Source organism: Anolis sagrei, chromosome 2, assembly GCF_037176765.1.
Source record: "Anolis sagrei isolate rAnoSag1 chromosome 2, rAnoSag1.mat, whole genome shotgun sequence".
NCBI lineage: Eukaryota > Metazoa > Chordata > Lepidosauria > Squamata > Dactyloidae > Anolis > Anolis sagrei.
Genome location: NC_090022.1, coordinates 68,214,424 through 68,236,928, shown reverse-complemented (window position 1 = coordinate 68,236,928; position 22,505 = coordinate 68,214,424). Strand labels below are relative to the sequence as shown.

The 22,505-nt window shown below is 39.5% G+C and overlaps 2 protein-coding genes across 2 annotated transcripts in view; one reads left to right on the top strand and one right to left on the bottom strand.

The window, feature by feature from the left end:
* STAB1 (stabilin 1) overlaps nucleotides 1-15,099 on the top strand; it is a 104,117-nt gene extending 89,018 nt beyond the window's left edge. Inside the window, exons 57-69 of the mRNA XM_060765865.2 lie at nucleotides 380-484; nucleotides 2,597-2,704; nucleotides 4,171-4,364; nucleotides 4,941-5,085; nucleotides 6,562-6,695; nucleotides 7,363-7,528; nucleotides 7,671-7,777; nucleotides 9,320-9,439; nucleotides 11,002-11,148; nucleotides 11,334-11,453; nucleotides 12,573-12,716; nucleotides 13,828-13,935; nucleotides 14,212-15,099. Coding sequence (XP_060621848.2) covers nucleotides 380-484; nucleotides 2,597-2,704; nucleotides 4,171-4,364; nucleotides 4,941-5,085; nucleotides 6,562-6,695; nucleotides 7,363-7,528; nucleotides 7,671-7,777; nucleotides 9,320-9,439; nucleotides 11,002-11,148; nucleotides 11,334-11,453; nucleotides 12,573-12,716; nucleotides 13,828-13,935; nucleotides 14,212-14,268 — 1,655 coding nt within the window. The 3' untranslated portion in view covers nucleotides 14,269-15,099. The remainder of the gene's footprint in view (nucleotides 1-379; nucleotides 485-2,596; nucleotides 2,705-4,170; nucleotides 4,365-4,940; nucleotides 5,086-6,561; nucleotides 6,696-7,362; nucleotides 7,529-7,670; nucleotides 7,778-9,319; nucleotides 9,440-11,001; nucleotides 11,149-11,333; nucleotides 11,454-12,572; nucleotides 12,717-13,827; nucleotides 13,936-14,211) is intronic.
* Nucleotides 15,100-15,611: 512 nt separating this feature from the next.
* Nucleotides 15,612-22,505, bottom strand: part of NT5DC2 (5'-nucleotidase domain containing 2) — a 39,100-nt gene continuing 32,206 nt past the window's right edge. The window contains exons 12-14 of the mRNA XM_060765866.2: nucleotides 20,385-20,525; nucleotides 20,064-20,128; nucleotides 15,612-19,465 (exon numbers count right to left, since the gene is read on the bottom strand). Coding sequence (XP_060621849.2) covers nucleotides 19,204-19,465; nucleotides 20,064-20,128; nucleotides 20,385-20,525 — 468 coding nt within the window. The 3' untranslated portion in view covers nucleotides 15,612-19,203. The remainder of the gene's footprint in view (nucleotides 19,466-20,063; nucleotides 20,129-20,384; nucleotides 20,526-22,505) is intronic.

The window sequence follows — 22,505 nt, the reverse complement described above, 5'->3', positions numbered from 1 at the left end:
ATGGCTCCATCCTACAGAATCCTATGATTTGTAATGGGTGAAACAACAGTTCTCTTTGGTAGAGAAGGGCAAAGGCTATGCCCTAGGATAGAGCTAGAGCAATGCAAAGCAGCGTCAAGCTGCTATAATTTTGCATTGTGGATACACCCTTGACATGTAATGAGAAAGTCCCCTCTGGATTTAACATCTATATTTCATTGGGGAAAATATGGTTCATTTAATTAGAGATCTTTATAGTACCATTAGTAACATTTATAGAATAATTAGTACTTCGATTTTTTTTTTAAATGGCTGACCTTATTGCCTATCACTCAGTGTGGGAATTATGGTATACAGTTGTCAGCATCCTCTTAATGCTGGTTACTTTTTTGTTTTGCAGAATGCAATTGTACAGAGAATGGGATATGCAATGAAGGAATTCATGGAGATGGTTTCTGCTTCTGCTCAGCTGGATGGATAGGGGAACGGTGTGAAATTGAACTAGGTAAAGGCCCCATGTTTTGTTTTGTTTTATCATATGGAGTGATTTCTTTTAAAAGATCCTGATTGTTTTCCTATTGTTTGAAATCTTCCCATCTCGTTGTTATTCCCCACCCCCACCCCACCAAGGTTTTGCAAGTAGCATTTCAAAAATGTCTAAAATACTGCAAGGCCCTCATAACTGTGAAATCCATATCTGCAGTTTCACTTACCTATGCACAGGGTCAGGGGTCCTTCTAGGAATTTGCTGGGTCCTCCGGGTGATTTCATAGTATGTCTATCATGCACTGGAGAACTTAGTACATTCATAGAATGAATACCTCTCTAGAAATCTTTAGGTCCTCCAACACAACTCTATGATATGTCAGGACCAAAAGTCAGGTAATTTAATGGTGTTTGGTCTTATCGGGTACTGCAATCGATCAAGGAACATATCCCCCACAAATATTGCATTGTTAAATATTGCAGAAAACCAACATGTACACATAGGCACTGTGTCCCTTATATTTAGATTCAGCACTTCAAAGTGGTTTACTTTCAGGATCTTATACACCAAAATCTTACACATTCAGCTTCCATGGTCTTTAGGTGTGCCAATTAGGGAGGCCCCTTCACTCCCATTCCTACACATGTAGGCCAATATGGGGAACAGAAGGCCATCTAAATTCCCATCTAGCCTCTTTCCCAAGTAGTCAAAAGCATGAACTCCCATGGCATCAAATTGATGAAGTTGTTTTTACAACATTGGAATAATAAACACAGAGATTCCCAAATAATTACATCAGTTCAGGAACATGACACTTGAGTGACAAGAGAGTGGAAGACTAATGCTAGTATGACTTGAAATAAACAAATCTGGATATTTGGCTCACTGAAAATGTCTCCAAGTGACCCCTTTCATCCCTCTGTTTTCTCAACTGATGTTCCTGTTATTGTATTACAGGAAGTGTTTCTTCTTTTCTAGTTATTTAGCATGTTTAGAATAACTTTTAGTTTGGTCCTCAGGGGCAAGTTACCTTCTGTCTCCAGTACCCAAAACCAACATTGTCCACTGTATTCTGCTGATCTAGTTATAGTTATGTGAGTGAGACCTAACATATTAAGACTGGAAAAAAAGATTATTAGGCCCTTTTTCATTCTAAAAGTCCAAGTTGATGACTTGTTTTGTGAAAGAAGAAGAAGAAGAAGAAGAAGAAGAAGAAGCTTTTTTTATACTCTGCCCCCTCTTCCCAAAGGTACTTGGGGCAGGCTTACAACAATCAACAAATACAGAAAATACTATATCAATAAACCATAGACAGCAGTACACAATTATCACTTCATTGTCCCAGTGGCACAATGGGTTAAGGACTGAAGATCAACAGGTCAGCGGTTCGAATCCAGGGAGAGTGGATTGAGCTCCCTCTGTCAGCTTCAGCTCCCCTTGCAGGGACAGGAGAGAAGCCTTCTGCAAGGATGGTAAGACATCAATTCATCCGGGTGTCCCCTGGGCAACATCCTTGCAGACGGCCAATTCTCTCACACCAGAAGCGACTTGCAATTTCTCAAGTCGCTCTTGACATGAAAAAGAAAAGAAAGAAAAGAAAGAATTAATACAATTTAAATAACATAATAATATAAACATTAATAAATAACAGTTTAAAAGCTATTTGCCCTCTAAAAACAATATAAATACCAACACCATTTAAAGACAGTCTGTCCCTTCTATCAAGTTCTGAAACAGAGGAGGGCATTTCCCTGAAATGAAATGTTATCCCTACTATTGACATTAGCATAAATGTGGCAAGAGTTAAGTCAGGCTAGTGAGTAAAAATAGCATTCATTAGGAAACTTAAACCTTTTCCCTCTATGAAAATTTTAAGCAAATAGGGTCATTTTTTATGATAAAGACTTCCCCCATTATCATAACCGCTGGCATCAGTATCCTAAAGATCCATCTGATCTTGGAAGCTAAGCAGGGTCCACCTTGGATAGCACACGGATAGAACGCTACAAATGAATTCCAGTTGTTTCAGGCGATATTTCAGAGGAAGGAACAAGCAAAACCACCTCTGAGGATTCCTTGTCTAAGAAAACCTCTGAATTGCCTGACCTCTCTGGCTTGTTTTATGTCTAGCTGCAATGCCTCAGTGTTCTCCAGCCTGTCACACTAATGCTGTTTGTCGAGTGAATAATACATGTGAATGCAAACTGTACTACGAGGGAGATGGAATCACATGCACAGGTATGACTAGGATGAATCCAACATTTGTAGCATGAGGAGTCTTGCCATGTTGGGATAATTAATGATAATATCACTAAAATGGGAGGTGGACTAATGCCACTGGGCTTCTTACATACTCCGTTGCTCAATTGTATTGACTACTGCTACCACAGTATTGTTAGAATCCTTTCCAATCTTCCTGTAAGGAGGAGAATATGAAATATAAGTGAATTTGTCATGGGATATGTGGCTTTACAACCTCATTCTATGATGGAGCACTTCAATGAGACCAATTATCACTCTAGATCACCAGAGAGAGAGCTGCTGTGAAGAAATGGACACACTAGTCTAAATTTCAAGGTTCTTTCCCTGATACTGTTTGTGCCACTTCAGAAGATGCTTGTCTCTATTTGATTTTGTGTCCTAAAGTCTCTTCCAAACAGAGATGCTGACGTGATTGCCCCTGTTAAATTCCAGTCTATTTTATGGAATTCTACTCTATCTGATATATTTTCAAGAATGTTCCAAGCCGAACAAAGATGTGTTGTTGAAGACTTTCACAGCCAGAATCACTAAGGATTCATGTGGTTTTCAGGCTGTTCTAGCAGCATTTCCTCCTGATGTTTTGCCTGCATCAGTGGCTGGCATCTTCAGAGGATCGGAACAGCATGTTATGGGCAGAAGTCTTGTGAACATCTAGTGTTCTTTGAGTTCAATGTTACCTTGGAAATTTACATAAGGGGTGGGATGTCATATAGAATCCCATCAAAACAGCAGAGAGATGTTGAAGGCAATTCATTTACACACATCTGGTGCCTCATTAAATTAATTTATTACTTACCAATAGGTAGGGTATTAAGGTAATCTAAAGTATGTGTCTCTGAAGATGCCAGCCACAGATGCAGGTGAATGTCAGGAGAAAATGTTGCTAGAAAATGTGGCCATACAGCTCGGAAACTACACAAATCCCCCCCTCCAAATTAAAGATATAAACTGAGCCCTATAAAATACATCCTAATGAAAAGGCATCTGTATAAAGGGAGGAGGAGAATCTGCTTCCTTCTATGTATCTGACGCTTCCATCCATGTATTTGATGGCATGCATAGCATGATGATATTCCAAAATCTGGATGTCCTGTGGAATATAATTATTAAATAATCAACAGGATGGTGGATTCTCAAAAGACTTGTCACTGAATAGTCAGGAAATCTCTTTATTCCTCCTTCCAAAGCAGTTTAAATGGCATCAGCTAGACCAGGCATGGGCAAACTTTGGCCCTCTGGGTGTTTTGTACTTCAGCTCCCTCCATTCCTAACAACCTACCTACCAGCTTTTAGGAATTGTGGGAGTTGAAGTCCAAAACACCTGGACAGCCAAAGTTTGCCCATGTCTGAGCTAAACCTTGTTCCGGGTAGACCTCAATCTCGAAGTGACAGGTACCAGGTCAAGAGGTGTTACTCTACTGAACTGCTTTTTTATGCTATAGTGATCAACCAGTGTGGGGAGGACAATGGTGGCTGCAGTGACTATGCCAACTGCACACAGATTGGAATTGATGTTTCATGCAGCTGCTTATCAGACTATGAGGGAGACGGCTATGTCTGCAGCCCTATCGACAGGTGTGCAGATGGAAATAATGGAGACTGCAGTGAGCATGCCACGTGTATCAGGACTGGCCCCGTAAGTATGCCTCTGCCTTGAGGAAAATCCCTTCTGTGCAGGGACCATCAACAGTAGAAACTATGTTGAAGTGAAAACTGGGTGATGGTTGCAGGAATATCAAGGCACCTCACATAACTCCTGTGGCGGCCCCATTTGGTAGGCTTATCCTGGTGGCCTTTTGTAATATTTCCTCCCCATGGGATAAGAAGGGGAGAGATGAAGCAATAAGAGGATTTCTCCTAATTGTTCTATGCCAATGCTGAATGTGAACCCCATGTACCATATGGCAGTTTTGGAGACAATTTTGGGCAGCATCATAATAGTGTGCATGCAACTTCATTTTTCTAAATCCATTACTTAGGATGATGCTTACAGTCTATATTTTGCTAAAACTAGCAGTTTTTCTCACTAAAAGCTTCAAGTAAAAGGAAGTGCCCATTCTGAGGTACAGACCTCAAAATACTTTGTGGTGTGATCTTTGTGCTTGACAATGAATCATTTTTTAATGGTGATGTTTGACGTCTGCATATTTTTGTGGAAAGCTTGTGACCTTTTTTCTCTTTGGCATGATGCATGTGTTCTTTGGCCTTGCAGAATTCCCGGCGGTGTGAGTGCAAACCGGGTTTCGTTGGCAACGGAGTCCAGTGTTTAGAGGAAGCCATCCCTCCCACAGATCGTTGCTTGGAAGAGAATGGGCAGTGCCACACTGAAGCTATCTGTACTGACCTGCATTTCCATGGTACCAGCATTGGCTCCTGTCATGTAATCTTTAATGATACTATAGGACAATCTTTGTTTCAGGCCCTGTCAATAGGTAACGCGAGGCAGCCACCCCAGATCAAAGAAAGTGCAGCAAATCATCATTTATTTTGTCTGGCCTAGACTATGGCAAACATAAATTTGAGAAGGGAGGAGCCATTTGCTCTTTTGCCTCAGGAAGAAAAATATTTTGGAATACATTGTCTTGTCTTATGCCACACATTCTTCTGCAATATGGGTCCAGGGAATGGAGGAGATTACTTAGTCTTGAGCAGGATTTCTTTGGCTAGCATGAGGAGGGATACACACAGTCTGGTTAAATCTCAGATGATATTCCCACACAGCATTGAGCAGCTGCCTGGAAACTAAGCCCTATGAACAAGAGTTTAGGATGGTGGATATATTTAGTGTGGAGATGAGAAGACTGTGAGGTGACATGATAGCCATTTTTAAGTATCTGAAGGAAGAGTGTGCAAAAGAATGGAGTACATTGGGGCCTTGGTATATACACTGTTGTTTGCTTCCAGGATCAAAATCCATAGATACTCAGCTTCAATTACAGTATATACAATGGCATAATAAAATCATGCACCTTAATTAAAATGATAATATCAAGCTAAGCATTTGCTGATGTGTCCTAGTAAATATTAAGTATTTTGGACATCAGAATAAATTCACAGATATACGAGGATGGAAACTGTTTACTAAGAGGTCCAAACAATTTTTCTGATAGACCCATAATCATTTGTGTGGTGTTGTTGTTCATTCGTTCAGTCGTCTCCGACTCTTCGTGACCTCATGGACCAGCCCATGCCAGAGCTCCCTGTCGGCCGTCACCACCCCCAGCTCCTTCAAGGTCAGTCCAGTCACTTCAAGGATGCCGTCCATTCATCTTGCCCTTGGTCGGCCCCTCTTCCTTTTGCCTTCCACTTTCCCCAGCATAATTGTCTTCTCTAGGCTTTGCTGTCTCTTCATGATGTGGCCAAAGTACTTCAACTTTGTCTCTAGTATCCTTCCCTCCAATGAGCAGTCGGGCTTTATTTCCTGGAGGATGGACTGGTTGGACCTTCTCGCAGTCCAAGGCACTCTCAGAACTTTCCTCCAACACCACAGCTCAAAAGCATCGATCTTCCTTCGCTCAGCCTTCCCTAAGGTCCAGCTCTCACAACCGTAGGTTACTACAGGGAATACCATGGCTTTGACTAGGCGGATCTTTGTTGCCAGTGTGATGTCTCTACTCTTTACTATTTTATCGAGACTGGACATTGCTCTCCTCCCAAGAAGTAAGCGTCTTCCGATTTCCTGGCCACAGTCTGCATCTGCAGTAATCTTTGCACCTAGAAATACAAAGTCTCATGTGGTACTCATGCCAAATTCCCTTCTGTCCCCAAATCAGATCAACTTGTGCAAATTAAATAAGGACTGGAATGAGCCAGTATTTTATCTCATTCTCCAGATAAAACAGTTGGTGTCTTCCACTTGCAGTCTCCTAAAGGAAAATACAGCTTCACCTACCAAGATGCTGAAGCCAGCTGTGGGGCTGAGGGAGCCACCGTGGCCACTCTTCCGCAGCTTTCGGCTGCTCAGCAGGTAACAACGCAACCAGGGTCTGGTTCAGTGGCTTCAGCTCCTTTTGCAGCTCTAATCCTTACTTTCTGGAAAACCCTAGACACAGTGGCTGTGCTGGCTGTGGGATTTTAAGTTATAATTGGAAAAAATAATGTTTCCAAGCTCTGATTCATACTGCCTTCTAGTTGGCTTGAGCTATTCAGCTCTTATCAGAACTCTTTTTGAAAAGAAACATAATGTTTTGGCGCATCTACCTAAAAAAAAACATCCTTGGTATTCCTGTCGGGCGGAAGTCCTAGCCACTCTTGCTTCACCTTGAGGACCCAAATGTAAAACTATTTCAGAATATGATCCTGTTGTAAATATTGATCTAGTAAGAGCAATGAAACTTGTTTCTACACAATGCCTGGCACATGAGAGATGACACCATGCAGATGACATGCAAAGGAAATGAAATGCTACCCTCTCCAGGCCAAATAGTACACAACAGCTTAACTGATGTTCAAAGACAGTAGTACGATGAACTGTGATGAAAGAGGAGGAAAAATTAAATGGTGGGCAGGTTGAAATACAGGACAGGGCAGGAGATTGGACTGGATCGTCTGTGTGGTCTCTATGATTCCATGACACCAATTAAAGCCCCCCTCTCTCTTTCTCTCTCTCTCTCTCCCCCCTTCCCTTCCTTCAGATGGGTTTCCATCTGTGCATAGTAGGTTGGCTTCATAACAGAACCGCAGGTTACCCAACTGTGTACCCAAGTAAGAAGTGTGGTGGGCATCGTGTGGGAATTGTGAATTATGGTTATCGAAATAACATCAGTGAGCAATGGGATGCTTACTGCTACAGAGCTCAAGGTGAGAAGCTTAAATATGAGCTAAATAACCATTTCTCATAAATATGAGGGAATAGTGGGATGCCAGTTTCTGCAAAAATGGGGATATTATATCACATCCACAGGCTGCTGCATCTAACTCTTGTTGTTGTTTTCCATGCCAGATGTGAGCTGTAGTTGTAAAGAAGGGTTTATTGGAGATGGCTATACTTGCATTGGAAATCTTTTGACAGTGCTGGGCCAGTTTGCAAACTTCTCACTCTACTATTCTGTAAGTGGTAATTTCATATGCATGCTTTGATGACAAGGATGGGCAACCTCTGCGTTGTATATCTAAGATTCTTGGCTATGCAAGGTCTAAAAGATGGCTAGTGAACTGGGCTAACTATCATAGTTGTTGATGTCACCCAAACTCAATACAAGACACTTTTAAAAAATGTATATTAAAATATTTCAATTATGGCAGCATACAACCTGACTAATTTAAAGCAGTGTAAATAATAAAAAATAACTTCAAAGGGCTAATAAAACTTTAAACATCCAAGGTTTTGTATAAAACGAATTGGACTGCTAAAGTTTCACAATCAGGTATGTTTTCACTTGGTGCTGGAATGACAGCAATGTTGGCATCCAACTGGCCATCTAAAAGAAGGTGCTCCATAATGGGAGTGCCCCATCAGGGAAGGCCCTCTCCTGAGTCCTCTGAGGGCATAATGCCCTGCAGGCAGGGCAAAGGCAAAGGCGTCTCTTATGCTTTTGCTTGGCCATGTGGCCTCTCAAAGAACTGGGAAACTCTGTGGAATAGATTATTAGAAAGAGCATCAAGAGGGAGGAGTCCCTTCCCCACACTTAAAGCTCTGTCACACTACATTGTTATAGCATTGATTTTCCACTTTATCTGCCTTAGGAACATCCTGTGGAATTTGGGGTTTGTAGTTTGACAAGGCCCAAGAGCTCTTTGGCTGGCAGTTCTAAATACCCCGCCCTAAATTGCAAACCCCAGGATTCCATAGGATGTTACTATTGTAGTTAAAGTGGAATAATAGCACTATAACAGCATGGCATGTTAGTGTCCTTACATTGACAGGACTACATAGCTAGCAAGCTCTTTGTTCTTTTTGATTTATGGGGACATTTGAATCTGAATCCAGGGAGTGGGGTGAGCTCCCACTGTTAGCCCCAGCTTCTGCCAACCTAGCAGTTCGAAAACATGCAAATGTGAGTAGATCAATAGGTAGTGCTCCTGCAGGAAGGTAACAGCACTCCATGCAACCATGCCAGCCACGTGATCTTGGAGGCGTCTATGGACAACGGCAGCTCTTCAGCTTAGAAATGAGCATCACCCCCTAGAGTTGGACACAAATAGACTTAATATCAGGGGGAACCTTTACCTTTACTTTTGGAAGAAAAATGTTTGTGTATATTGAGTCTATATTTTTACAGAAATACTTATACTCATTTTGATGGGTGTAATTTCAGTTGGACACATTGATACTGTTCGGCCAGGGCTGGGAGAGGGTAGGAGAAGGTTTTTTTTTGTCGTATCATTTAACTTCAAATTTCATTTTATTTGGTTTTTTTAATTTTCAAAAGACTTGGACCAGGAGGGCAAAAGTGTTGAATTGGTTGGTGTTGAGAGGAAAAAAGGACTGCAAAAAATAAAATAAATAAATGTGTAAGAGCCTAATATCTTGGGGGAGATTTCAGGCATTTGAGGGGGGAGGTGATAGAGAGCCATATACATCCCATAGGCTACACCTTCTCTGCCCCTCCTTTCAGTTAAATAACCATGAGCTTGCTTTCTCTGTTTCAGCTGGTATTGGATCATGCCAATTCCACCCAGGATGGAGCAGACTTTTTTGATTTCCTGTCTAGAGATACCACTTACAAAACCCTTTTTGTACCTTTGAACTCTGGCTTCAAGGAAAATATAGTAAGAACTGTAGAACAGACACTTGACTGTAGTGGTTGTGCATGACATGCTTTTTCACCAGTTTAATCTTAGAGACTTGGGGAGGCAGAAGGTTAGATAATATTATTGTTTATATTTTCTCATCATCATTATGCAACATAAGATTCCTTCAGAGATTAGTTCATCGAGCTAAACACCTGATATTATTATCAAAAATAAAGAAAATGTTGTTCTCCGAAGGAGAGTGAAGTCTAAACGAAATGTAATGGTTTTAATATTTATTACCTTTTCTTATGGAAACTTGGGGATTATAGTTCTAGAGGGGAGTCGATATCTACAGCAGTAGCTGGGAATTCTCAACTTTTACCAAAGAGGTATTGTAAGGATTCTTCAGGGGAAACCTTGACAGCCAAACTATATAGTTTAAGCATTGTATGTGTGTGTACATATCTGTGTGTGTTGTGTTGTTCATAAAATTCCACAGTGGATTTTCAAGTTTAGGGTAGATTTCCTGATGTTCCCTGTCCAAGGAAAGCCTGTGACATCAGTTAAGTATATGATCCCTTTCTGTACATCAGATAAACATGTCAGTGATAGATTTTCTAGAAAATAGCTTTGAAGAGGATCACAGACATTTACCTACTCACATTCCAAAGCTTTAGCCAGAGACTAAAGTCTTCTGCCGTTGAAAATAGACCCTTTGATCTGACTATCGAAGGAATTTTCAAGGTAGGGTTGAACAAATATAAGACGAGTGTGTGCATGTGTGTTTAGTTTCAGAATGTGATTTGAAATGACAGTGAAAGAAAGGCAACTGAGAGCTCAAGCAACAGTGTGCTAGGACAAGGAGAGACTCCCTTTAGTGCCAGAACTGTCCAAACAGTGGGGAGAAAGTGTAGCCAGCTTTATGCTGGGCTTCATTCTGGTTGAAAGCCACTCAGTATGTAAATACAAAATGAAACTGCCCTTGCATGACTTTCCTTGAGTCTTTCAATGAGCCCTTTGTTTGCCATCTGGTCTCTTTTCTTTATCAAGCTCACCCTTGCAGTTGCATGGTGTAGTGTTTTGAGAGTTTTCCTAGGACCAGGGTTTGAATGCTCATTTGTCCATGGAATTCCACTGGATGGCCTTGGGCAAGTCACACCCTCTCAACCTTAGAGGAAGGGAATGGAAAATCCTCTCTGAACAAATCTCTGTAATAAGTTTGCCTTTTTATTACTATAAATCAGAAAATACTTGACGACACACAACAGCAAACTAATAATCTTAATATTCACATTGAGGTTGCTACTTTTTTTTTTGGTAGCTGAGATTATTTCTTTAATCTTCCATGTGGGTTAATGATTTCTACTCCACAAGTCACTGGTTATATGAGTGCTAGTAATGACATTTTGTAGAAGACCATGTCCAGTCTCTACAAAAAATTCTGCCCCAATTCTGCATGCAGAGGTTATAATACTTTTTGTGGTTCATAGAGCTGAATGGTTGGCTAGACTGCAGTTGGCTATCATTTTTTCCCTTTTCCTTTTTCTTATCAATAAAATCACCTCAAATGGAACAGAAATCTCTCTTTGTTTTCCCAGTCTTTAACACTGAATGACTTGAAGCTTCATGCGTCTGTGAGTGATGTGTTCTTCTGGAGCGTCAATCTCACAGTTGGCACCATTATACCTTCCCAAGCAGGATTTAACCTTTCCATCACAGATTCTGGGAATAACACACAGTACCCCGTAAGTATCTATAGATGATTGGACAAACACGCTATTACATTTTTTCCAGGAAGACCTTAGCAGTGTCTAATTGGGCACCACCTCTTTCGGCTATAAATTTGCTTCATAGTTTAACTCTTTGAGGCTGTGCTTCATTTTTGTTAATTCTGAATGCTGTTACTGTTGTTTCCATGGTTGCTACTCAGGATTCGAAGATGATAAACAATACAGTGATCGTTAAATGGGATATTATGGCCTCCAATGGGATTATTCACGCTATCCAGACACCTTTGATGGTACCTCTTCAACGTCGGCTGCCCACGCAGGTTCGTCACCCAGCTTGAAATGAATCTACTTTGTATTCCTTTCCTCTTTGACTTATGATATATAGTTTCCAATGATTGCTCTGTGGGAAGGATGGTGCTTTGCAAAGAAACAATTAAGATGTTCAATGTATTGTCAAAGGTTTTTATGTCCGGAATCACTGGGTCATTGTGAGCTTTCAGGGCGATATGGCCATGTTCCAGAAGCATTCTCTCATGACATTTCACCTGCATCTATGGCAGGCATCCTCAGAGGTTGTGGGGTCTGTTGAAAACTAGGAAAATGGGATTTATATATCTGTGGAAAATCCAGGTAGAAGAACTCTTGTCTGTTTGAGGTTGGTGTGAATGTTGCAGTTGGCCACCTTGATTAGCATTTAATGGCCTAGCAGTTTCAAGGTCTCAAATTAAGATGTTATTCTTTTGAAATAATTGGTATCCATCCCATCTATGAAACACACTGGGCAAAATACAGAAAAGTGAGAGGAACTTCCTTGGGCAATAAATTTGCACAACCACTCATGAGAGTTAAGGGGCCCCCTCAAGTGGCATGGAAGGCCGAAGTAGGCCAGAGGAATTAAGAGTTTGGGGTAGGTCACTTTGCATGAATAAAAGCAACGTTTGATTAGCACGAAGACCACTGGATCCAACCTTGTGTGGGAAAATACAGAATGATAATAGAGTCACAACCTAGTTGAAATTCTGCCCATTGAGTTGCTTTTATCTCCCAAGCAAATGCAGTGGGTAAGAGTTAAATTCTGAGCTTCCATAGCCTGAGTGGAGCCAGCTAATCATGGCTTGTCAAATGCTATGCAGGAAGAGGTCCGAGGGGGAAGAATATAAAGAGAGACTTGTCTCAACTGTTTGACAGGACAAGAAACCAAAAGGAATGTGTATTAATACGGGACTAAGATGGGAAACTCTAGAATAGAGATAGGGATAGAGATAGCAATGAGTAAGATAAACATAGTCATATGGAATAGACATTTAGTTTGAAACAGTGATTCTAGCAGAAGAACTCAGGAGAAAAGTTCTGCTTTGATTCTAAATTAGTTGTTACATTGCAATATTTATGAGGCAAATGCCGTTGCCATATCAAAAGAAGAATGCTGCTTTTTGCAGGTTACGATTCCTGTAAAATCATCTGCTGCCATGACAATCGGTGTGAGCATTGTTGTTGTAATACTGCTATGTGTGGCTATTGCTGGAGTGACCTACTACTGCCTCAAAAGAATGAACCAAAGATTCCAGTTTCGCTATTTTAAGGTATTTTCACTGTGCATTTACAGGGGAAAGCAAAGGGTTTTGTTTGTATTTCTATTTAGTATCAACTCATTTAATATTTTGTTTCATGGCTCATAGATGCAAACATTTCGGCAAGCTTGTTGCATATATAGTATTGTCACTTGCGGACATAGAAACTGGCAACATTGCACCCCCAGCAATTATAGATAGTCATACTGTTCTGGGGCAGGGATGGAGAGAGACAAAAGGTGGGATCCTGTTGATAAGTCCTAACTGTAGTTTACTCATTGACTCAATTGTTGAATGTTGTATCAAGAAATTGATAATTTATATTGATTAAATTGATCAATAGTCAGGATTAGCAATAGGATTTGAGACAAACTATAGTAATGCTTTTATTAGGACGAGTCAAACTGTTAGAGACATGGGGGGATGGAGAAAGAGGGAGAGAAAAGGCTAAGCTCAGGAAAGGAAAGTCCATGAAAAACACCGAACTGACACATGGAAGGTTAACATCTGTCATAAAACAAAGAAGTCAAGACAAATGGTAGCCAAGGTTAGAATGAGAGTGAAATTCATGACAAAAATTACACTATGTAACAAGATTTGAAAAATACTCTTGGTTTGAAAGTGTTATTTCCTGTTTATTTGTGCAGTATTTACTTTGAAAGTAGTTGTTATACTCCAGAAAATTGCACAGGAAGCCAAACCTTCCCAGGCCTTTACTGCAGCCCCAAATTAAGATAATTTCACATTACTCCTGGATCTGATTTTAATTATTTTCCTCCTAGAACAAAAAGCAGATCATCAGAGCATGCAAAATGAGAGCAGCAAACACACTTATTCCCTCCCTGTACTGAGTGAAATCTAGCAAAGCATTTAGTATGTCTTCTGACCTTGTCAGGGATAATGGAAGTTATAGTTCAACAACACAGACACAGCTGCAATCTTTCCCCCACCTACAAAAGTTACACAATTCATTCTTACTGAATCCCATTTTAGCTTTACTCTTGTATTAGTCAATGATATGAATTGAAAGTCTCAAGATGAAAGTCTCAAGGTGGAAGTATAAGCTGTAGAGTTAAATTCTCCCTTTAAGCTTAAACATGTGCTTTCCTCTGTTTGCTTTCAGGCTGAGTTGGAGGATGAAGAGCCTTCTTGGGAGGAAAGGAGCCCACACTTGGTTTCCATTCCAAATCCCATTTATGGGGCAGACAGCTCAATCTATGAGCCATTTGAGGTAACACACCTAAATGTCAAATTTTGCTGAAACAAGTGTAGCTGAATTCTATTACAATTTATGCAAGCAGGTTTTCCCCTCAAATTTAATTCACTTGTACATGTGATGTTTAAGTTGGTTGGTGTGTATGAGCTTAGGCATTGCAAGTTCTGTGTAGCATCTCTGTTAGTGTGCAAACTCTGGCTTCCCCATATTACAATACTACAGGGACTCCATTGTGTTATTTTGGGCCTTGTGGATTAATTGGTCTAATATGGAGTTTGGCTTTGGTTTCAGGATTCTCTTCAAGGAGGAGACCTTTCTGATGCTCACAGAATTCTTGGCCACTACTAAGGGGTTCAGAGCAGCACTGTAAGCAGGAAACACTGTTCCAGAAGCTTGGCTGTGCAGAAGGAACCGATTGTAATCTTGGTTCTTACAGACTGCTAAAATGTCTTTTTTCCCCCATGCCATTGAGATAAATTGACAAGTGGTTCTTGGATTAATTGAAAAAAGAAGTTGGCAGGGGGTTGGACTGGATGGCCCATGAGGTGTCTTCCAACTCTATGACTCTATACCTCAGTTCCATTTCTCTTTTTAATGTCATGGATGGGGGCTCAGGATCCAAAGAGCCTTTTGCACTTGCATACACATGGGGTCTTTAGTATTTCTCTATTCTGAATGCAGGCCGCTCTTGTGTGTTTTGGAGGCCAGACCTTCAGAAATGGCTTTTTGGGTAAAGCTGCAATAGGAGGGAAGGGCCTGAAAAGTCATGTTTTATGCACAGGATACTTGGGGCGTATCCTGACTCAGGAATGTATTTGGTCAGTGGGGAATAGTCAGTGGGCCAATACAACCTTAAATTCAGGGGTGAAAAGTTCTGTAACTTTACTCTGAAACTGCACTACTGAGCCTTCTGTTTATATTTTTAGTATGTTACTTTAAATAAATGAAATAATTAGGCTTCCTGAAATCATAGTGGATCCTGGTTTGTAATCTTACTGAATTATATGTATTATTTTGAGAACTTCAAATGTTTGCAAAACAATAAAGGGCAAGCAAGTCTTGCCAACCTGAATGAAACTTCTGATTAGTCTTAATCAGTAAATGAATGTGTTTGATTCAACTGGACATTTAGAGTAAAGAATATGAGCCATATCTTACAATTAAACATTGACCGTGTGAGTTGTGCTCCACTTTTCATACAAAGCAGAGCCCCTGGTGGCGCAGTGGGTTAAAGCACTGAGTTGCTGAACTTGCTGAGCAAAAGGTTGCAGGTTCTAATCTGGGGAGTGGCGTGAGCTCCTGATGTTAGCCCCAGCTTCTGCCAACTTAGCAGTTCAAAAACATGCAAATGTGAGTAGATCAATAGGACTGCTCCAACCAGAAGGGAATGACACGCCATGCAGTCATGTCAGCCACATGACCTTGGAGGTATCTATGGACAATGCTGGCTCTTTGACTTAGAAACGGAGATGAGAACCAACCCCCAGAATTGGACACGACTGGACTTAATGTCAGGGGAAAACCTTTACCTTTATCCCTTTCATACAAAGAAACATTGCATGATATACATGTAAATAAGTGGCACTTTCCCACAGTGAAACATTTTATTTTTGTAAAAATAGTAAATGTTACTCTACATTGTAATGAACAGAAATGTTTGAAATTTTCAATGACACATAGTAAACCACAAATCTTACAGAATGTGTTTATTTAATACTCTATTGAATTCACACAAAAGAAACAAGAATGAATGGCTACACATGCTGTTGTAGGTACAAAATACTTTAGCTGATTTTTCTAGCCAGTTCCAAAAATCTGAAATGCTGCTTTATTTTGAAGTTCAAAGATGGCGCAAAGAGCCTTAAGTTGAAGGTCAAAGATGGTAGTACAGCTGGTCCTCAGTATTTGTGGGTATAATACCTGCAGATTTACTTTTTCGCAATTTAATATGTTTTCTCTAGGTCCTCCAGGGCAACTTGGTGATCAACCTGGATATCTAGAGATTCCTAGAGAGGTGTTTTCTCAGGTATATACAAGAAGTGTTTTTCCCCACTTTCATGGGGTCCTGCTGTCCTGGAACTTTCCTGCTAGCAGTGTGTTGTCCTTGCAGCTCAGCCATTTTAACTCAAAAACATAACCAACATTTTCAGCCATCTATTCAAGTGTTAGTTTCTTCCTCCATAGGAATGCCAAGCCAAAATACATAATCAAAAGTGGCTGTTTGATCTCAGATTGTTTTTTTTTTTAAGTATGACGTAAAAGATGTTGAATGCTATGCCAACAATAGTTTTGAGAGACAAGATTAGGATATCCTGCCATCGTATTTGATCATTTCTGCACAGCAAAAACTTGGCACATTTTAAATAGGTAGATAAATTAAATGAGATCAAGTTTATTCCTGCTTTGTGCACTTAAGGCTTTCCTTTTAATAAATAAAAAAACGTATTTAATGTAAACAGTGAGCCATCTACTGTTGCTCAAAGCAGAGATTATGCAAAAGCACAGACTTCCTAATGACATGATTCAGATGAATGGACAGAACTCCGAAGTCTCTTAAACAAATATAATAAAATGTGCAGTACAAAATGGTTGCTACTCCACTCTTAGAATCACCATGTAACACACTATACAGAAAAAGCAATAAATATGACCCTGTCACAAATAATGACCACACAATCTGGCAGTAAGGCTTCTTTGGTATCATATTGGGATATTCAAGCTTTTGTCAATATTTTTTGATTCCTGACCAAAAAAAAACAACACCTTACTCGACTTCCTTATGGTTCTGGAATCAATTTGAGCAGTTTTATTTAGTCATGATTTAGTTTCAAACAATACCTGCGGATATAACTGGCTAAAGCAGTATTTGTCAGCTCAATCAGACATCAAGACCTTTCCCATCTGAAGCTCAAGTCAGCCCCGATGATGTATGACAAGACTCCAGTGGAAACAGGTCCCATAATTAGTGTATGGAGGAACAAAGTTAAAACATTCAAGTTAAGTCTCATGCTAGTCTCATTGTGTAGAGTAGAGGGGACTTTTTGTGTCAGGAATGACTTGAGAAATTGCAAGTTGCTTCTGGTGTGAGAGAATTGGCTGACTGTAAGGACATTGCTTAGGAAACGCCTGGATGTTTCGATGTTTTACCATCCTTGTGGGAGGCTTCTCTGATGTCCCCGCATGGGGAGCTGGAAGTGACAGAGGGAGCTCATCTGCACTCTTCCCAGATTCAAATCTTTAATTGGATGCCTTTGGCTCATGATTGGGGTACAGTGACAGAAGGAGGACAATAACAAAATTGGGCTTGGCCTAAAAAGTAAGACTTAAATTTTTAAAAAAGTAACCTTTTTGAATGAGATAAATGAATAAGTCAACTTAAGTCAACCAGAACACCACATAATGTGGCCTTAATAGTGAATTGTATCAAGTTAAAAAGTATCCTGGCTACAGATGTAAATACAGGAAGGATGAAAGACTGAACATTATAATAATTTCTTTACATACACATCTAGGTAGGGATGAAAGACATATTGTGTCTTTCATTATTATGTCAAGTGAAGTATTAACTTGCATCTGTTTGTTCTTGGCTGCTTGAAATATTAAAATATAAATATAGAACTGAACAGTTTAAATGGATGTTTTTCAGTTGAAGTCACATTTATACCACCCCATGTTTAAAACATGTTCTTTTCACCATAGCATATAGTGGTAATATACACATTTGTTGCAAACTGCAAAATTAAGTGATGCCATTACAATGCTTACACCACATTAGCTGACGTTGTCATAAACAGTGTTTTCCACTGGTTAGTTCACACAGTTTGTTGAAATAAAGTGTAATCCAATGGCATACAGTCTACAATGTTGTGGAAAGACATGCTTCTTAATGATAAACAATATTTAATTTTGAGTAGCATGACATACAAAAGCTAGGTAAGTTAATAATAAAATCATTTTACTGCCTTGATCCTATGCTTATTCATTTTACTATGATCCAATTCTTCAAAAACAAGTCGCCTTCAAATGTATCTAAATGTGTTTCAAGTGCATTGTGAGTTGACTAAACTTGAATGTCTGCAATGACTTTTGCAGCAACTCTAGTATATTGTGTAGTTTGTATAGTGAAATTGATCTGGATGTTACACAAGATGACTAAGGCCTTACTTTGTAGTTATTCCTATGAAAGTGTGAATAATTTATATTCTATGTACTAATAATACAACATGGCTCAACAGGCTTGCATATCATAAGCAATTTTTTTAAAAATACCAGGTGTTACAGCTGAGGATTTCTATCTGAAATGCTCCAAAATCCAAAACATTTTGCCACCAGTTCTGTCTTCCAAGAGGCAGTAATAGCGCTCTTGGTTACCATTTGCAAGGTGGAAGCAGGTAACTGCTGGATCCCCTGAGAGAAGAGGAAGGCTGGAGAGAGGCACAAATATCTGTGAAATACAGGTGGTGTGAATGCATGCTAAGCTCCACACTTGGACTTCCTCCATTTTGTGCATCCTCAGTCTCTTTCCAACCTTCTTTCTCAAACAGAGCAAATAAGACATGAGGCAGGAGAGAGGCACAAGGGTCTGTGAAATGGTGGTGGTGGGGGAGGGGGGGCAAAGATATTCAAGATATCTTATTAGGTAGATGCATACATCCCAACACACTTCTGGTTCTAGCCTTTCAAATAAGGGAAACACAGTGTTTAACCCTGTCCTGAGTCATTAGGAGAAGCAGGCAACACATGAAATTATTGATACACAACAGGATTAGTACACAGCAAACAAGATTACTATGCTAGTTGTTGCATTGGATCACACATTGGACACTTCCCAAGTGTCTAGATCTATGTGATGTATCGACGAATAATGCATGCAGATCCAAGTAGGGTGGCCTTTTGAAGCTGACAGATGGTGATTTTGTCAGCGCTGATTATTTTTAAGTGAAAGCTAAGGTCTTTATTATTATTATTATTATTATTAGTTTTTGAAGTGCCTGGAATCTATTTTGGGGGGAAGAATTTTGGGTGTTACACAACACTCCCTTTTAAAAAATCCTAACCCATCCTTGATTATTTCTTGTCAATAAAGCATCTCAAAGATATAATTTATATAACCTTTGCATTCAATCATCTCAGTTATATTATCCAGGAACTGATGGTGGGACAAGTATAGTGATGGTCACATAGTAACCAAGTTGCAGCTCATGAGTGAGCAGCTGAGCCTTTCACATACAACAGCGATTACTACAGAAATGTTTTTAACATACATACATATTTGGATGCCTTTTACCGGATGTGCACCATTTCCTCTAAGAATGGTGTCTTCATGCAACCAGTACAGAGCTGATCCATCCAGAGGGGAGCTTCATGTTGCAGAGGGGTTCGCCGAGGGTAAAAGGTGAAGTTCACATCGTAATTCAGCAAGCAACTGATGGATGCCATGTAGATGTCAGAGAAGCGAATCAGTCTTCGAGAAAAGTAGGTTGGATTGTGAAAAGTACGAAAGATGCTCCCAAACTGGGGGTTAAACAGGTTCTTTGAAAGTGACCTAAAGGAAAGAATTTGGTGTCATGCAGTAAATCTCATGTTTGGACCAGTAAGACATTTGCCAATTTAAAAAAAATCACTTGGCATCTTCTTTTAAAACAAGTTGTTCTATACTCTTTGAATTTTGTTTTGAAAGGGGAGCCTGACTGGTGGAGGAGGAAATGAAAAATTCCTGGTGTTGTGTTCAAACAAACTTATTTTAGCAATGAAGTTCAAAACATGAATTCAATTCTACTGAAAAATAAAGTGCAGTGGGTTTACAACAACTGTAATATTGGAGACGCAGTTATTTCCTCATCAGAAGTGTTGCAAGTCACAACTAATTCCAAATTAAATATTGCAATAGGCTAAACATGCTGAAGGCTCCAAATCCCATGTGATCTTGGACATTTATCAGGGTCAGGCCTTGGATGGGAGAGTGCCAAGGAAGGCCAGGTTAGGAAGGCTACTTTTCAGAGGAAGACAACAGCAAAGCACCTGAGTGCTCTTTGCCCAAAAAACCATATTTTAAGGCCAGTTGGATAGAACTATTTTCTATTCAACCAAGACACAAATTTATTTTTGCAATTTGTGTGTTTTTTTTCTTCAAGAAAGCTCACCTAATTTCCTGTCGCTCTTTCATCCATTCTAGAAGCACCTGCTTAGATTCTGCATCTTGATACATCTAAAAGAAATGGAAAAGGTATCATAATTTAATTTTTAACACAACTGGTTTATTTTAAACTTAACTGTTCACTATAATCATATGTTTAAATAAACATAATGACAGTTGCTGTTTTACATCACTTTCTAGCTATAGAGAAAAATATGCACACAATAAAATGTCCTTAGTTTAAATTCATGGGAAATGTAATCACAACAGCACCAAGTCAGACATAGTCTATTAATAAATCTAGCCAACGAACAGTTTATTTCATCACCTGCATTCTCTCCAAAAGTCCTGTAAGAGCTTGCTGCCAAGTCAAAGAGTGCATGTACTGCTCTGTGTTAATGATCCGTATTTCTGTTTCTAACTCTGGAACAATGGCTCCTGTCCTCCAACCATGACGGAGCATGAGATCCTAAAAAAACAAGGTGGGAAAGGCAGCAGATTAGTCAATAGCACTAAACAATGCAGCAGAGCCTAAGAAGCCTACAGTTATGGCTGGCATTCTGTTGATTAACTACAATAACATACATCTCACAGCATCACCATTCACATTTTTGTTCATGGCACAGGTTGGAAGACTTCACACAACAACCAAAAGCTTTCCCAAACCTACCTTGTGATCAATGCACCCCATTCCTAACATGATCACTTCTGCCTTGCTGGAGAACAGGGACTTGTTCAGCTCCTTACCTGTAGCTGGACGCATTTCAATAGGTATCTGCATAAGTATTTATGTCTCCATTGATATGTGTCCTAAGGCAGGATACCAGTCTCTAACCCATACTGAAACAATTCAATCAGCAAAACAAAAGGGGGAAATGTACATGCATATGTCAATCCAGTCTACAAAATTACTGATCTGTTCACACTAGACAGACAAAAAATGACTTTATAAGCTTGCTGCAATGTGAATTAAATTGTGAAGAATAGCAGCAATGGCAATTACTTTCTTAAATTGCCAGTTTCAAATAAAACACCAATCCTATAGGATAATTTGGCTCTAAATCAGGTATTACTTACTTACACAAAACGGCACCAGTTTGCAATCAGCAAATTATAGCTCTTCAGTGTTACAAGAACCAAGGAAGATCTTTCATAGAGTTGCTATAAGATTCAGGCCCCATAGAGAAGGAAGCCTTTTTTGAATTCAAGGGATCTATTTCTGACTAAACACGCAGAGATGTGGATTGAACACCACAAGCGATCAGTACAATTAGGCATACAAAAACATAGGCAAGATTCTGAACACTATAGGAAACGTTCTACTTGTCTAAATTTGCTTTTCATCTGCAGTATTTTATAGCCTCCCCTCAAGTCAAGTTGGTCTCTGGAATGAAGTTCAATTAAGAAATACTGCCCACCCCCCCACTTCTGTGAAATTTCTCCTCACAAAGAAGAGGAGGATGGGTCCTAGCTATGGGGTGGTGGTAGGATCTTAATGTTTTGCAAGTCTTCTTATGAAGAAGGAAAGGTTCTAAATAAATACTTAATTAAGAGAAAATACTAACTTTAATTTGAAATTGTTATATTTTTCATCTGAGCTCTAATTTGGGAAGGGGCCAAAAGCAGCAGACTGCAGGAACCTTCCAACATTTTGACATAAACTAGAAACGTGTCTGAGTTTGAATCAAGACTAGTAATAGGAAAGTTGGTAGTAAAACATTCCTAATTTTAGTTAATTATTAATATGCCAAAAATCAAACTCAATTATGTGAGAAGGATGAGGTAAATAATGGTTACATTTATGTTAAATTGCCAAGTTTAAGTCCAAACCTGGCCCTAACAGTCTTATCAGAAGGAAAGTGGAAAATACCATCTGTGTTTTCGAAATTTCCATCTCTCATCCACCATACCCCAAATCCTTCTTTTGCTTCCCTTTCTCCTCTGTTATATTCTCTTCTTAATCTTCCCCTTTCTTTGGTTTACTGATTCCCATATTAACCCCAGAAAAAGCCCCATGATTAAGAACCTCTGTTTTCAAAAGAACTAATGAGGAATCTCTGGTGTACAACACAGAAGGACCGCCTGCATGCGAGGAAGACCCTCTGGTCCAGCCTTCCATAGCAATATTTGGCTTCTTTTAATCTTTTGACCTAAGAATTAACTAAACTACCAAGCTGCAATCATGCTTTTTTTAAAAACAACAACAGCAAACAAACCTAAGATTCCCAAAGCTATTTACATTTATTAAAGCTGAGAAACCTAGAATTTGTTGACTTAAGTTACTTGGTTGCATATTCTAGAATTCATTAATTAATTCTACAATTAATTTGCTTTCAAGTAACTTAGGTCAATCAATCAAGTTTAAAAGGCAATTAAGTTGCCCTCTTTCACTAGAAAAAAATTAATTTAGCTGAGAACGCTTTTGCTATTGATTAATTAGTCCTGTCAT